Source organism: Perca fluviatilis, chromosome 10 (assembly GCF_010015445.1).
Source record: "Perca fluviatilis chromosome 10, GENO_Pfluv_1.0, whole genome shotgun sequence".
NCBI classification, from domain to species: Eukaryota; Metazoa; Chordata; class Actinopteri; order Perciformes; family Percidae; genus Perca; species Perca fluviatilis.
In genome coordinates, this window is record NC_053121.1 from 4,264,945 (window position 1) to 4,279,443 (window position 14,499).

The 14,499-nt window shown below is 42.4% G+C and overlaps 1 protein-coding gene across 1 annotated transcript in view; it reads right to left on the reverse strand.

Annotated features, from left to right (window-relative positions):
• aff2 (AF4/FMR2 family, member 2) overlaps positions 1 to 14,499 on the reverse strand; it is a 181,427-nt gene that overhangs the window by 125,800 nt on the left and 41,128 nt on the right. The window contains exon 3 of the mRNA XM_039813457.1: positions 6,191 to 6,235. Within this exon, the coding sequence (XP_039669391.1) occupies positions 6,191 to 6,235 (45 nt within the window). The remainder of the gene's footprint in view (positions 1 to 6,190; positions 6,236 to 14,499) is intronic.

Consider the following 14,499-nt stretch of genomic DNA (forward strand, 5'->3'; position numbering starts at 1 on the left):
CGTGCGTGCGTTCGTGCCTGTGTGCGTATGAGCACGTGTGTGTGTGTCCGTGTGTGTATGTGCGTGCCTGTGTGTGTGTGTGTGTGTGTGTCTGTGTGTGTGTTTGTGTGTGTGTGTGTCCCCTGCAGCTATATAAAACAGTTAGATATTAGCTGTTTCTCTTTCTCACAAACAGTGGAAAGATTCTGCATATATTGGGATATCTGCTCACAAAGCAAAGTGAGGCTAACCAGCTCATTTTTCATAAAAGCACACTCTTGTTTGCATTTGCACCCTATTTCATCTATCTGTTAATAACTAGAGATATTCTGATACCATTTTTCCTTCCCGATACCTGAACTTGAGTTTCAGCCAATGCTGAGTACCAACCTGATACCATTGCTTTTATTTTTGAACAGCTGTATACTACTAAGCCTGTATGGATGTGATATGATTGCTTTCATTGTTGTATGGCCTGGCTCAGGTTGACCCTCAAGTAAAAAGTAGCTCATAGAAAATGTATTCGGATTAAAAGTTGCTTAGTTACTTTTTTTTACAACGTGGGGGAAATATGCTTTTTGTATTTATATTTATTTAATATCTTATTTATACAAATGATAGTTATTTGATTAAATCACAGTCTTTTGCGTTTTGATAAGGGCACAGAGCCATAGAACGCTATCGATTCGATCGAGCAAAACAGACCATTTTTATTTCCTTTTTTGTTTTTACTCTGTAGTGGATGGGATTTAAAATGTAGCGAAGTACAAGACTTCAAACACATACTTAAGTACAAGTAAAATTACAGATTTTAAAAACTGCTTTAAAAGTACCCAAAAAACTACTCAATTACAGTAACAGGAGTAATTGTAAGCTTGTTACATTTCCCCTCTGATAACAACACACACACACACACACACACACACACACACACACACACACACACACACACACACACAAACACAACACACACACAAAAACACACACACACACACACACACTCAACTGTTACACAGCAGGTCACTAGGACAGAGGGCTTGAAAGGTCACTGACATCACAATTTCCCATCATGCGTCTCTTCGCCCCCTCAGGAGTGGATGACTCATATTCATCAGATGACTCATGTTTTTGTGTGTGTGTGTGTGTGTGTGTGTGTGTGTGTGTGTGTGTGTGTGTGTGTGTGTGTGTGTGTGTGTGTGTGTGTGTAAGGGAGCTGTGTAGCTCAACGTTTAGAAGATTCCTGAGTAGGAGTCTAGTCTATCTGCATGTGTGTGTGTGTTTTTCCTCTCTGACGACATACGGTGCGTTGCTAGGCAACTCTTCCCTGACATCACCATGTCCCTCCTAGACGAGTTCCTGTGTTTTGACAGCCTGTACTTCCGATAGTGCGTGTATCTGCGCGTGTATTTAAAAGTGTGTCTATACTACTACTATTGTATGTGGTTACCTCAGTCTGTCACCCTATCACACACACACACAGACATTAACACAGAGTAACACTGTGGCTGCCCCGTTATTATCTATTAATAGTCCTACTATCCATCATCTAGCCTACCATTTATTCCACCTTTAACCCAAAATGTACATTCACCCCAAACGTCCACTGGGTGCAAGAGCAGATCTTCTCTGTTTTATTCCTCCGCTATCTATACACAACAAGTCTACTTTTTTTCCAATGCAGCTCTTTGAACGTGACATTGACTTGGTCACATATATAAATGGCTAGCCTGGATCAACGGAAGTCCATTTCCAGGATAGTTGCCTGACACGTCCCTCACCTTCTGCTCTCTGTGCGTTGCCGTTCTCAAACTCTGTTCGCTTCGGGGAAACGACCACAAACTTCGAGCTAGCGAGCTGCACGCTGAAAATGGCAACGTTTGAAGAAAGCTTGGATGGTGCAACAAGGCAGGTCTGCTTGGTTCTTTCGGGGAATGATTGTAAAGATTTACAAAGAATATGTTTACGGCATTTCCTCTCTAACGGGGAGGTTTTGGGACCGATTGGTGGGATTGCTGTGGACGAAGAACACACGGCGATACACTGGTAAGATCAAATGGCGTTTAACCATGTATTTAGCTAATATAAATAGCTCACGTTACTGTATTGTGTGAACAGTTAACTTCATTTAATATTGTCTGTGGCGTTTTATTTTGCGGGGTGCAAAAGGTTCCACCAAAACAAGTTCCTTCCCGACACTATTTTGCAGAGCCATCGTCGCTGCGTCCCTAGCTTAGACGATTGTGACTGGTTTAAAGAAATGCAAACATCTCAGAGTGTTTTTACATCCTATCCCAGAATGTGTGGGTAGTGTAGCCAGACCTTTCACTTCACAGCGCTGTGGATGTCCCGTAGGTCTGGCAATGCAACACTAATAAAAGGCCCCCTGAAAACCACCTTTGCAAAGGTTAGTTTTTCTCACAAGCCAATCAGAGCGGACTGGGCTTTTCGGGAGAGGGGCTTAAAAGGACAGCATGAACGGAGCGTTTCAGACAAAGGGTAAATACAGGTATATTCAGACGGACAGTATGAGAAAGAAAATGTGTTTAGAACACTAAAGCATGTAAACATGTTCTAATAGAAACCCAAAATACAAGAATGAAACTAAAAATGAGCATGGTATGTCTCCTTTAAAGGTCCCATGGCATGAAAATTTCACTTTATGAGGTTTTTTAACATTAATATGAGTTCCCCCAGCCTGCCTGTGGTCCCCCAGTGGCTAGAAATGGTGATAGGTGTAAACCGAGCCCTGGGTATCCTGCTCTGCCTTTGAGAAAATGAAAGCTCAGATGGGCCAATCAGGAATCTTCTCCTTATGAGGTCATAAGGAGGTTACCTCCCCTTTCTCTGCTTTGCCCGCCCAGAGAATTTGGCCCACTCATGAGAGAGAAAGAGACATCATGGCTTTCAAAACGGGCAAAGTGGCAGTTGGTCAAGGCCACACCCCCACCCTCCACCTTGCCCCCTCTCTCCTCCTCAATAGCTACAGACACAGAAATGGCACATCCTAAGGAAAGCTCATTGTGGGACTGGCTCTATTTCTGCACCAAGGCTGAATTTCGGGAAAGAGACTTCAGATACAGTAGTAGGGGACCACTAATGTCTATATAAAAGAGACTTCAGATACAGTATTAGGGGACCACTAAGGTCTATATAAAAGAGACTTCAGATACAGTATTAGGGGACCACTAAGGTCTATATAAAAGAGACTTCAGATACAGTATTAGGGGACCACTAATGTCTATATAAAAGAGACTTCAGATACAGTATTAGGGGACCACTAAGGCCTATATAAAAGCATCCAAAGAGCACCATGTCATGGGACCTTTAATGTGTAGGCCTCAATTTAAAAAATGTGTAGGCCTCAGTTTAAAGGGTTGCTTTACCCAAATTCAAGAAAGAAACTCGACTGGTATCTATCATTGCAGTTACATCTGATTTTATTCGTCCAGGTATTGGAATACATGAAGGTAACCTTTGGATAATCCACAGCCCTCAGATTAGACAGTTTTATAGGGACCATTTATTTCAATAGAAAATAGTTCCAATGAAAACAGGTGAATGTTGAGTACTGTGTATTTTTCAAATTGTGCCGTGTGACCTTCCATCAACACCATATTGGGGTAGCAGCAGAAAACTAAAAATTTTGACAATTTGAAGCCAGAACTACAGTATGTGATTGGCTACATATCACATATTCGGTTGACCCTTTAAACACAGCCTTGTTAATTTGTTTTTCTGTTTACCGTGGAGACCAAGACTGAGGAATGAGGTAATGCACCCTGAGGTGTCCTGATGTAAAAAAAAAACTAATAGAAACTTTGGAGGCAAAGAAGAGGAAAGGTTATTTGCATCCTTGGATTGCTAAAGATCTGTCTTTATAGTTCTGATAATGCTACTTGCTTACTAGCCTTGTCCTACCAGACTCTGGTCCATTTCATTTGTACAGAGAGTCTGGCCACTCTCCATTGACAAGTATTAACTTCCTTGAAGGCGGGTACTCTGTTGAAGTTTAAAACTATTGGATCTGCCCAGAGCCACTCTGGATCTGCCGTAACCAATCGCTAACGTTTGGTCGTGACGTCGGCTTAGCATCGCTAGCGTTCGCCTTAACCAACTCCTTCACCACTAACGGAGCAAGCTGGAAAATCAAACTTTTCCCGAACCCCGTGGGGAGGAGGTGGCCACCAACATCATGGCCACCAACAAAACTCAGCAAAGATTGTTCTTGCTCGGGCTTTAACTTCTGGATATTCGGCAGCGTTGCCACAACGAACCGAATGGCTTCGCTCGCATCTTTCTAGCGCATGTCCTCAACGTCATCGTTCTCAGCCACTTCCTCTGTTCGCTGATTGTACTGCCAAATATTTGGCCAGAGAAAACCCAAGAATATACCACAAACCGAGACGTAGTACTGAAGGAAAATGAAAATTGAGGGGAAGTACATAGGAGGGCGGAGCCAGGCTACTTGCTTACCATACCATATGCTAAAATATTAGCAGGGATTTACCTAAGGGTGACAGAGAAATTACTTAAGCTTTAATAATTTTATCTCCCTGCATTTTGTTAAATTGGTCTTCAAATGCCTAAATAACGCTGCTCCCCTTCCCCTTTGCAGAACAATAATAAAACAGCAAAGTGGTACCAGAACCATCACCAGAGCAGCGTTAAAAGGCAATTGTAGCATCCCTTTCCGTAGAACATCATTTGCCCAAACTGCATTTTCAGTAAAAGGGGCAAAATTATGGAACTTTCTGCCAGACCACTTGAAATGTATCCCAACATTAGCCACTTTTAAAAAAAAACCAAATTGTGGCTAATTCGGGAACAATCTTGCTCTCATAATTAGTTTTTACACTGTGCTGTCATTGTATACTTTCCTTCCATTTTCATTTCATTTCTTTTTATTTCATCTTTAATGTATTTTTAATAATAATGTAAATCTTGTATTTTTATTTGTACCGTAACCAAAAGTCCTACTACGGACAAGTGTTGAGAATTAGCTTCGGATAAAAACACTAGGATACATACATCACATGACTGTTGAAGTTTATCTATGTTTTTTTTTGTATCTGTCCCTATCTAAATAAACCTTATGAAAAAAATAATGAAATTCTTTTTTTTTTTTCTATCATAAGGTGGTCTAAATGGTCCAAACACTGCAAAAAGTCAATAGTCTTTTGAAGCTTTGAAGTCAGTTTAGGCAGCTTTACTTCTGCCCACAATATCTCTGATACACAGCTGTTACCTTGAATTGTGAAAAGATCCAAAACAACAATGTTTCTGTGACAACCGGCTTGTAGCCGTGCCGTCACAGAAAGGGAAAAAGTGAACCGCAGGCCTCCGCTCCGATTCACCTCACATTTTGAACTCCCCGATCTTTCCACTTGACACGGCTAAAAACCACACACTGAATTCAATAGTGCACCGATATTATTGACAAAGGCTTTTCATGCAGCTCACGGCACACTATCTGTCACACAGCCTGTTGGCCAGCATATTGATTTGTGAAAAGGAGAGAAAGAGGTGAATGACAGAGGGCAGAGAGGGATGAAGAGAGGAAGACAGACGGGGAGTGATGAGACAGAGGAGATAGAGAGGAGATAGAGACTAATACAGGGAGGAAAAGAAAGAGATAACCTGACACGAAGCAGTCAAAGAAGGCCTCGTCTTCTGACTGAGAAGATTTGCGAAAAAAAAAAAAAAAGAATTCTGTTTTGACATCACCCTGAAGGAACACAGTAACAAAACAACAAAAGATAGAAAAAAAAGGGAGAATTGATGGAAAAAAATATGTTGCTTGATGTCATTTTGATGAGACGCAGATAGGAAAAGAGGAGAATGGAGACAAAGAGATGAAAGGAGGGTAAAGGACAGGAGAACATTGTGGAAGGAGTTGTGCATGAAGTCATCCTACAAAAAAAAAAAACTTGTATAATCATTGACTTGAGCCAACAGATCTCCTTCTTTTCTCTCCCTCTGCTTCTCTTTTTCTCCCCCCCCCCCCCTCCCTTGTCCTTTCTTCCTAAAGCCAGACTCTCTGGAGAGAGACAAAGGTCTAAGTGAGCAAACAGAAAACAGCTGATAATCAGTGCAATTACTCTGTGTGTGTGTGTGTGTGTGTGTGTGTGTGTGTGTGTGTGTGTGTGTGTGTGTGTGTGTGTGTGTGTGTGTGTGTGTGTGTGTGTGTGTGTGTGTGCGTGTGTGTACATACCCGCAAGATCTCTTCAACACAGCTGGAGTCATTTGGTAGGCTGACCTGGAGAAAAAACAAAGAAGAGAGAGAGAGAGAGAGAGAGAGAGAGAGAGAGACTGACTTCAACACTCTTTACAGCAACATTACATTACATGTGAAACAGCAGAAACAGAGGGTTATAAGACAAAGTAAAAGCTGATTTTTCCGCACCACTGTCATCATTGACAATTCTCTCCCCTCCAGTCAAGCTTTCCGTTCTCACACGGCACAGGTTACGACAACACTCCTGGCTGGATTTACCTCTTGAAATTCTTTCAGACAGAGGTAGACAAAACCAGTGGTGTAGTCTAATGTATTATAGAGGGTATACTGTACTGTATACAGTATGTATAGGCCTATATATTTTTTTGGGGGGGCATATCATAGTAGGGGGGTCTGGGTGTCCTCCCCTAGGGAAATTTTGAGCGTCAAAGACTTCATATCCTGCACTCTTTCACATTTTTATGCACCAATGTACGCTGAAAATACCTTTATTGATGTGAAGAAAAAAAACGCAGATGACAATTCACAATATTCAAAATGATAATGGATAGTATGTTGTTACGTGCCGTTGCACATTTTTAAGTGGGTATATGGAAATCCTGGAGCTTTCTTAGTGGGTATACTGCGTATACCTGCGTATCCCGTAGACTACACCGCTGGACATAACCACACTTCTTATTTCTAGATAGCGACCGTTGCTTTTTCCGGCTAAAGCGTGATATAGGGCTCGGCGAAAGGCTCCACGCAGAGCTTTCGCTGTAGTCTAGGTAAGTTGCCTCAAGTTTATACTTGTGCGTTGGTGTGTGCGTCGATCTCTTTAAGAGAATAGCAGGGCCGGTGTGTGTGTGTGTGTGTGTGTGTGTGTGTGTGTGTGTGTGTGTGTGTGTGTGTGTGTGTGTGTGTGTGTGTGTGTGTGTGTGTGGGGGGAGTGTGTGGTAGAAAGAGTGCTGGCGATTAGCTTCGGAGCGAGTAGCGACTCTAGAGGCATAGTGAGAAAAAAAAAGTGTCTCCCCTGTGCTTTCTGACCATGGTGTAGCAGGAAAAGTTAACCCTCTCCTTGATTTCATGTTGTTTATGGAGAAGGAGAACCACCAGGAAATGAGTCGGGGGGGATAATGCAACGCTACCAAGCCACGGCCGAGCGACGTGCGTCACCGCGAAGTGTAGTTACATTTTTCAAGAGGTGCACGTCAGGCTACGGGTGCAGGGTCGGTGCCTCCACGTAGCCGCGGCGTAGATTTAACGCAAAAGCATAAATCACGCTTTAAATGACAACTACAACTATTTTATTAGCTGTATCTAGCTAGCTACAATGATTAGGCTAACAGCTTAATTAAAACTTCAGGAGTTGGTTGAAAATGCAGCCTCCAGCTGAGTTGATGACTTGTTTTTTAAAACTAGAACCCTGTCAAAAAGTCTTAAATATATGCTTTTGGTGGATACACAGGCCACATGATATCAGGCTAAGAGATTGAGGCTAAAAAGCTACGTGTTCCAGGAAGATATGTTGCGCTAACTAAAACAGCATTGTTTTGTATCGCAGTGTCGAGCTACAACTTCAGTCCCAGGATTGTACGTTTGTTATCTCGCTGAATGTGACCGTTATGTGTTTGGTGAACATAGCGTTATTGCAGCTAATGTTGCTGGGGGTTAAAGAGCATGACAGTAGCTTTTTAGCTAACGTTAGCCTAAGCTCTGATAGTTTCAAGAATCGGCTTTTCCACAGAGGGGTTATTCTGTACCACACAGTAAATGTGCTTTTGTGTAGGGAATTTTATTTGGATGTAACCTGTAACCCCACAAACTAATGTAATGTAATGTTCGTGAGCTCCTTGGCCTCGCAAGTAGCCTAACACCTGGCTACAACTGCAGGTTACGTAGTAGTTAGTCAGGCACGCTAACGCATACAACATTCAACACACTCCTAACTTTCAAGAAGTGCTTTTCCTACAGCCATATGCACAACACATTAATTTATTTCCAAACGTTCATTTAAATTCGTCTTATTACAACTGCTCATGTTGTAGATCTAAATTAACACTTTTAAAGTCCAAACATTTGTACATTTTGGTTGGGTAAGACCATGCAATATAATAGAATTATAATTATCCTCCTCACCAAATCTTCGCGTGATTTAAAAAATAATGGTCTGTGCATGTGGGCAGGGAGAAGTTATAAAGCTGAGATATTTCTGTTTTCAAAATTCAAAAAAAGCCATAAAACGCCCGTGGTTTGGCCTGTGTCGTGTTAACCACAGGGCCATTTCAGCTCCACGATTCATGGGACTGACTGGAGTTTTATTGAAGGAGAAAGCAAGAGACTGCTTGAGCTTAAACATACGCAACTACTTTGATTGAATTTACCAGTTCAGTGGCTGCTCACTGCTAATCTGTGTTAACATGTGCCCTTGTCAATAAAGTCGTTTCTATTGAACAAGAGCAATCTGGACTGAAGACGGAAGTGTGACCGGACAGGTAGACATTAACAACACACTTAAAAAAAATGGCCATGAAAGGTGAAACCAAAAATTAAATAGCAATGTCAAACTCAACCGTCAAATAATGAAGTTTCTGTAGCTGAAAATGGTCTGCTGTGTCAGGTCAGCCAAAGGGCCGATTTGCTGCTAATGCAAACTACAGAGTTGTCCTTCTCACAAACTGTTATTGCCAGTCACTGCTGGAAACACATAACTTTGTAAGCTAAAATCTACAAGACACACAAAATAAAATGTCTATTGCCAAATTTTCGCTTCCAATAATTAATTGACAGCAAAATAAAGCTATTGTGCTGGGCCAGATCTGGGCTTAGATCAATCCAACAAACAGGGTCATTAAAGAAGAAGAAAGAACCGGAGGCACAGCTGGAGGAAGGCACAAAGGCTGAGAGACTCTGAGAGCAATTCACTGTGCTCATGTACTAACACACTACAGCACCATAACCTCTGTCACACACCATTACTAATAGCCCAACATGAACAGAGGAACAATTTAGTAACCATGATGAGGAGGATGACATCATCTTAAGCCTTAACTCACTGACCGTTAACATAACAAAGCAATAAAAGTGATTCTAGCCAGACTGCGTGTGTGTGTGTGTATATATGTGTGGTAGACAGAGTCTCAACTGCTTGAGCTCAACAACAAAAACATCTATCTGTTTTCTAGACATGAGCTGTGCTTCCACACGAGCTCATTACTCCACATCAACATTACATTCATTAGCCAGTGAGTCAACAGGAAACCATAGTGGGAGGATGAAGGCGTGCGCTTTCCAAAGAAATACTTTAGACTACTTTTTAAACAATAACGTTTAAAAAAAAATCTCACGGTACGACAAAAATAAAACAGGCGTGCTACATTTATATTGGCTAAAAACAAACCACTTTGAATCAAATTAAATTTGAACGCGCAAGGGCGTAACTTTGGGTTCAACATTGGGGGGGGGGGCTTTGATATCTCCAGCTTTCTAGGGAGGTCTCGGGACAAAAACTTGAAAAAAAGAGACAATAACGTCAAAAGGAGACAACTGTTGGAAAAAGACCCAAAAAAAGCCTTGACTAAGGTGACAAAAACTTCTAAAACATTGTCCAAAATAAGCCTGAAAAAGGCTGTTTTCTAAAAAAAAAAGGAGACAAAAAATCAGAACAAATTGCCAAAAACAAAAATCAATAAAGGCGACGAACACATCGAAAAAATGGTCCAAAAAAAACTAGAAAAAAGGCGACACAAGCTGAGAAAAAAGTGGCAAAAAACATTGAAAAGGAACAAAAACTTCAGAAAAAGCCCAGTTTATGTTCTATAAACTATATTCTCCAGCTAGCTGTTTACTTTGTCTGTCTGCTGTCTGGTGCTGTGCTGCGATCGCTTCACATCGGACGCTAAAGGCCCTGACACACCAACCCGATAATCAGCGGACAGTCTGGCGAGGTCGGTGACTCGAGTCTGTTTGGTTTGTTCGTTGTTCGTCGTTGGCCTTCATTTTGGCTGACCTGACTTGCTGGATCGGAGGGCGGGCAGTCAGACTCAATGGCCAATCTGATTGGTGGAGTGCTAACCTGGAAATGGCGAGCGGGATGAGTGATGGACGCCTCTCAAAATCTGACGAAAATCTTTTAAACTGGCCTTTGTCGATCTGAAATGAAGACAGATTCAGCAACTGCATGGCCTATTTCTCGCTTAAAATGTTTTCAGAAACACGTTTCGGTGAACTATTTTCGTAAAATACGAGATCGTATTTCGAGCAAGCCGCCATTATCGGTCAGCTGGAGAAGCCAGACCCATGTGAGGCTTTTTGCGTCGCTTCTGACGCTGACAGCCACTGCCCAAACGTCGGTATTTTCCGAGTTCGGAGTGAGACCGGGTTGAATATATATTGATTGACAACTACAATTAAATAAACACACTTTTGTCCCAAACCAATGAGAAGAGGGCCCTCTGTGCATTAAATGACCCCTCCCCTGTCATGTTCCTAATAGTTTCACACTATGAGGTGCCATATTTGATGCATGCAAACAAGAACATTTGAATGTGATTTCCCACTTCAGTATAAAACACAGCTGACAGACAAAAATGGAAACGCTCCTATGATTTCAGGCTCTCTGAGTCCATCTATTTCCGTCTCTATCCGTCCGTCCGTCCTTCCATCTGTCTCTCTCCCTGCCTCAGTATAACCATCCCTGTCCATCACGGCTGGGTTTAGTTCACTGGAGCATAACGGCGACGCTATCAGGGTTTGGTGTTTGATTCCTGTTTGCAGTACGGACTTCAAAACCAGATGGCATACTGTATGTATTATAACAAACATCGCACCGCTTAGTCTTTTCAGAAATAGAAGTCTATTCCGAGCTCAGAGAATATAAATGGTCTTTAATGGCTTTTAATGGACATGTGACTCGTACATGTACTACGTTGGTGTGTGGGTGCGAGGGAGTGTACGTGTGTGTGTCTTATACTGCGAGATCACGGTTAATGTCAAGGACTGAGAGATGGAGCGAATATAAAAGAGAATTGAAAGATGAGTGAGAGCCGGAGAGAGGGAGTCGGCAGGAGGAGAGGGGACAGGATTCACAGAGAAAATAGATACCAAAGAAAAATGAGAACGAGAGAGAGAGAGGGGGAAAATATAGCCGAGGCAATTACTGAGGCAGAAATCCTTTCTCTCTGAAATAGCTGCTCAGATAGATAGATAGACGTCTACACACATGAACACGACACACACACACACACACACACACACAAATCTAAAAGCACATAGACAGGTTTGTGTGGATATACAAGAAGACACAGAAGCCTATATCCACACTGTCATACACACAGCACTGCAATTAACCTACTTCTCAATTTATCGATTGTTTGGCCTGTCAACATCAGAAAATCCCGATGACAACATAAACGATTGATCAAATACAAAAATTATTTTTTGGTTGATTGTTTGAGCTCTACGCGCACGCGTGCACACACATACACACAATATAGAGATAACCTTGCATGGTGGCAAATCTATCCCTTACAATTGCCTGTCATGTACAGCCCACATGGACTTATGGGACAAAAAACACATTGAAACATTAGTTGAAGATAACTTCTTTCATACAGTACAACGTTACATTTGCGAACAACGAACTCCGTTGACTGTCCCGAGTTTTCCAGAACCATCCACCAAGAGCGATTCATCACAAATGATGGACATTTGACTAAAAAGTCAGGCTCTTAAATCATCATGTAACGAGTAATAAAACATGAAATGGAACCCGTCTTCATTGTCACCTGAGGTCACTTTCACACCTGCTGTACGGTTCAGTTGGTTCAGAGGAAATAAAAAAAATATATGATGTATTGTTGCCTTCAAGGCTCTGATCTGTTTTGTGTTCACACTGACTTTTTGCAAACCAACTAAGACCTGTTAAGCATGAAGCCATATGGACTGACATGTCACTCTCTCATTGGACAGTTATGGTGACGGTCACTGCTGGATCATCAGCACTATCCACTCGATTAAATCCAATTTCGGTGACTTCAATTTACTGACGAACGGGTGTTCGTCTTTGTTCTCCGATGTCCCAAAAAAGCTCCACAAGACAGAACAATGAGCCCTATTTTAACGATCTAAGCACACGGCGTGAAGCGCCTGGCGCGGGTGCGTTTAGGGCGTGTCCAAATCCACTTTTGCCATGGTTCAAAAGGGTTGTACTTAGTGTCTTCATTAATTCATAGGTGCGTTTTGGGCGTAATGTCCAATAAATCAATCAGAGTGTCATCTCCCATTCCCTTTAAAAGCCAGGTGTGTTCGTACCTTGGAGCATTGCTATTATGATGGAGGATTTGCACCGTAATATTTTTATTTGTAATCTTTTGCATGTTTTGGTGCTGCTGCGCTTCCCTGTGTGTGTGTAACAAGCATAGGCAGAGCCTAGGCGCATTTTACTAATTTGCTGTTAAAATAATCAACGACAATGAAATGCTGCGCTATTGACTTTAGACCAGGTTTTTGTTGGTCAATGGCGCGATCACTTCCCGCTGCCTCAAGATAGCAATACGCCCAGAATGCACCTGAACACACCTCCCTGTAAGACCAGCACGCCCATGGGCGCACAGATGGGCGCAGGTGCATTTGCTATTTAAACGACGCGGGCGCTGGACGGGAAATTGACAACTGCGTCGGCCTCAAACTAGCAAAGACACTAGCGTCGGGCTTTGCTTTGCGGTGCGGTGCGCTGCGCCGGGTGCAAGATAGGGCCCTATGAGCGTTGGGGGCAGTACTGTGTTATTGTAACGTTACTTTATGTTTTAATAAGGAAATGCCAAAATACATGCAGTAGGAAACAATGACAGATTTCCACACCACTTTTATTTTAACTCCTTTTTACTTCCTGATGTATCGGTGGAAATCCGGAAGATGCTAGAATGTAGTTACTGAACGTAGTTACTGATCGGTAGTGGCATACTGCGCAAGCTCAACACACACAGTTATTTGAACCCTGCAACAATGCGACATTGTAGTGAATAAATATGAGGCCAAACGCAGTAATTCAAGTAATTCATTATACATAAAGACGTGACTCACCTTAGAATTATCAAGATGTAACCCTAACCCTGTCTTTTAACCTAACCTTAAAGGGACAGTTCACCCCAAAATAAAAAAATACATATTTTTCAGCTTACCTGTAGTGTTATTTATCAATCTAGATTAGTGTGAGTTGCCCAATGTTGGGGATATAAGCAGTAGAGATGTCGGCCTTATCTCAAATATAATGAAACTAGAGGCACTCTGCTTGCGGTGCTCAAAGCTTCATAAAATAAATTTGAAAAACTTAACAGTAATGTCTTTCCAGAAACCACGACCCAGTTACTCAAGATAATCCACAACCTGGTTGTGAGTTCTAAAGAACTACATCCGCTCACCGTACTCATGGACGAGAGGCTTGTGCACGTGCAAGACGTAAACATTAATGGCGTCCTCCTTGGCTGAGCTGTAACATTAGCTAACTCAGGTAAGCTAGCAGTATCAGTTAGCTATAAACTAATCTTCACAAGCTAGCAATGCCCTGCCACGAGGAAGACATCCATGAGTTTGCTTCCTCAACCCGTTCTCACTCCCACCTCGTAAAATAGTGACACTTTGTCAGTGGCTCTCAGCGTCAGATACAGACGCAAAAATCACCCTTTAGCGTCTGTATGGAACGCACCATAGTAGTATGAAAAATCTGTGTGAGAAAATTGGTTCGGTGGGTGGATGGGTCAAACAACCCAGGAGTCCCGTTCTTGTCCCGCGTGTCACTGAAACGTAACGAAACGTTTTGTAACCCCCACCCATGATTTTTTCCTAAACCTAACTGTCCTTGTGCTGCATGTCAGTTAAACATACGGCAGAGTGTCAAAAAGTGATGCCAAGAGTCCCGACCAAGCGGGTCTAAATATGACGCGAAAGGGCTTGATGCGAGTCCCAAGAACGCCAAATAGTGACGCCAAGAGTCCCGACCCAGAGCGCCAGAAAGTGACGCCGAGAGTCCCGACCGAGAGCGTCAGAAAGTGACGCCAAGAGTTACGACCGAGCGCGTCTATACATGACGCTAAAGGAGACTTTTTGCGTCAATAACAAATGCCAAAGGCACCTGACCAAGCGTCGCTTTGTGACAATTCGGTAGAAAGAAAATAGTTCCTATATGAAAGTGCTCACAACCAGGTCTGTGGATTATCTTGAGTAACCAGGTCATGATTTCTGGAAAAAGACATTACTGTTGAGCTTATCAAATGTATTTTTCGGCCCTTTGAGCACTACAAGCCAAG